Source organism: Octodon degus, unplaced genomic scaffold (assembly GCF_000260255.1).
Source record: "Octodon degus isolate 3935 unplaced genomic scaffold, OctDeg1.0 scaffold00121, whole genome shotgun sequence".
In the NCBI taxonomy this organism is placed as follows: Eukaryota; Metazoa; Chordata; class Mammalia; order Rodentia; family Octodontidae; genus Octodon; species Octodon degus.
The window spans coordinates 4,846,303-4,849,395 of record NW_004524697.1 but is presented as its reverse complement, the minus strand read 5'-3'; the positions used below and the strand labels follow the sequence as shown (position 1 = coordinate 4,849,395).

Sequence of the window (3,093 nt, the reverse complement as noted above, 5' to 3'; positions counted from 1 at the left end):
TCAATGTCAAAAACAAAATGTAGGACAATTTTATTAAATGGTTCACATACAAAAATACACATATAAGATTACTCTGAGAAATAACTGGTAAGTCACAACTGGCTTTTCCAAACATTAAAAATTGTTAGCGCTATTGTATTTCCAAAGTAACAATTGACACAACAGTGGCATGTCCAGGAAATTTATAAACATGCTCAAGCAAATGGGCAAACTTTGTGTGCATATCTAAACACAAGAAATAAAAAAAATTTAAGAACTTGCGTTCTTACAACTTCTTAAACACTTATAAAAAATTAAAATGGCACTTACGTACACAAAAACAATCTCAAAGTTGTTCAAAATTTTTGATCAGCAAAACAAAAAATAAAACTTTAATAAAATTCTAAACTCATAAGCTAATATTAAATAGCAATATTGAAGTTGAGAAGAATTTCTAGTATTATATGAAAATAAATGTTGTTTTGTGGTTTTTGAGAGAGAGAAGAGAAGAGAAGAGAAGAGAAGAGAAGAGAAGAGAAGAGAAGAGAAGAGAAGAGAAGAGAAGAGAAGAGAAGAGAAGGAAAAATGAATGAAAGAAAGAAAGAAAAGAAAAGAAAGAGAGACAGCAAGAAATGCTGATGCTATACCTCAGTGCAGTGGCCTTGGGTGTAATTCCTAGTGTGAAGGAGCGGGACAGGGGGAAGGCAGAAAGAAAGGAGGGAAAGAAGGAAGGCAGAAAACAAAGAAGTAAAATATAAAATAATATTATCCTGCTGGAAAAATTTAGATTCACTAAAGTGAATAAATTCAGAAAATAAATGTAGCATATGTAACTAGATTTAATAAATGATATACAAAATATTCTACAAATTATTTGTTTAAAAATTCATGAACAATCATTTTATAGCATCATAAATATATATAGCTAATTAAAATCTAGATAATATATATTGAGGGATATATATGATAATATCCAATGTCTCTGAGGTTGTAAAAATACTATGCTTACTATAAAGAATTTCCAGCAATTTTAGTGATGGGAATTTATGATTCTTCTTCCAAAAACATGTCACTAGGAAAATTCGCACAAACGTACCCATTTCAACATATTTATAATGGAAAAATTAGAAAAAGCTAGAAATAATATAAAGCATATCTTCAGTGCTATTGTATATATTAGAGTACAACTAATCAGGATCAACTATTGGAAGTAAAGGATCAGTAATTGTTTTGGAAGAAAGCAAACAGTAAAGCAATATCTGTGTTAGAATTTAATACAGCTAACAGCTAAAAAATATACAATGAAATCTTTAGCAATTCACTCTGAAAGGTCAAGTTATACTTTCTACTTCTGTTTTGTTTGCTTTTTATTATAAGTAAACTTAATTTTCCTATAATAAAGCAATTAAAGCTAAGTAATATCACATCTTTCTTCCAGTCTCTTCTGTGTCACAAAGCAATAGTTGTCTTAAAGAAATACATCTAAGTATGAATTTCTGTCCAAAGATATGACATTCTCCCTCTGGTTGAAAATTCGACTTTGTTTTTCCTGTCAGGGAAAGGTGAACACGGGAAACCTTATCCCCTCACTGAAGAGGACAGCGACGACTCAGCTTACAGGGAGAACGGGTTCAACATTTTCGTCAGCAATAACATTGCTCTGGAGAGGTCCCTGCCAGATATTCGCCATGCCAAGTGAGTACCAGCGCACCATGTGTGCAGATCAGGTTATTTGATGAGTCTGTTTCTCTGATGGCTTTATCATTTTGGGTGTGTATCATTGTGAAACATCTAACCAAAAACTTCTGCTCTGATAATTCTGATAAAAATTTATTTTTCAACCTTAAATATTACTGGTTCTCTACAGCTTAATACACATGTTATCTCCATTCTAAGGGAAATACTTGAAGATATGACCCCACTTTTAATCTCTGATCATGTAAACGAGTCACACATTTGTCTCTGGTTCATAGTGGCGTCTGAGCTGGCTACGTGTTTGCCTTCTGTGGACTTCCTTCCTGTGCCAGCACGTTTACTGTGAATGCCATTACTCGCCCATAAACTGTGCTAACAATGAATGAGTTTATAATCCAGCAGAAATGATAGCTTGTTCAGTTTCCTGCCACTTTATGAACAATTTGTGGTTTGTCAAATGACAGTGATTTCAGTTTTTATTAAATCATATTAAAATATTATACTGTAAGTGGAAAAAATAAAAATACCTCAAATTCATCTTTTTTCTACCCATTCTTGTCTTTATATTGCTCTTTACTTTTTGTTCTAATATTTGTAGTTTCTGATATCTTAAGCCAGTAGAGTTGCCAAGAACACAGAATATGATCAGAATTTGGAAAGCTTTTGCCATGAATAATTGATAAATGTACTCAAATTTACCAGCACCTTTGCTCATCCACACTTTAGTCTCCCTTTTTTTTCTTTTTTACTGAAAGATTTTTTTTTTATTCAAATGAGAAAAAAAGATAAAACAGCAATGAAGCAGTTTCAAAACAGGTTGGTGGGACAGTTACAATGATTAATACATTGTATATTGTCTGCATACTAGCTACTCAGAGGACAAGATGCAGACATGATATCTTGTCTAAATAATATTAGTACAAATTTTTCTTCTCATTAAACTAAGAGAAAGTACCTATATATCTATTAAAACTATGTTGTGCTTACATATTTTTTTCATAACAAAATGGTCCTTTATACTTTTGCAAAGTCAGCAACACATGATGCAAGGTTGCCTAGCAGCTAATAGCTGAACTTATCCAGACAGAATGTATAGTAACTTTTCTGATACCTCCAGATATATATAAAGTAAAACCATTCAGCATTCAGAAAACAATAATAAACATAAACAAAAAGAAAACAGTATAGTGCTCTACATTATGTTATTTCATAATTACAATTTAACATAGAAGGGTTGACATTCTGGGTTTTTTTTCATAATTTTATTGATAAACAAATAGCAATGAGACAGTTTCAAATCAATCGCTAGGGCAGTTTCAATAATTAACACACTGCATACATTCTTCTTAGTGGTTAATTGCTGTACAAGATGCGGACTTGAGATCCTATTTACAAACACCATTAGAACAAATCATTCTA

At 31.7% G+C, this 3,093-nt stretch overlaps 1 protein-coding gene across 1 annotated transcript in view; it reads left to right on the top strand.

Annotated features, from left to right (window-relative positions):
* The window catches only part of Galntl6 (polypeptide N-acetylgalactosaminyltransferase like 6), a 1,205,609-nt gene that overhangs the window by 501,813 nt on the left and 700,703 nt on the right, over positions 1-3,093 (top strand). Inside the window, exon 3 of the mRNA XM_004640251.1 lies at positions 1,536-1,674. Coding sequence (XP_004640308.1) covers positions 1,536-1,674 — 139 coding nt within the window. The remainder of the gene's footprint in view (positions 1-1,535; positions 1,675-3,093) is intronic.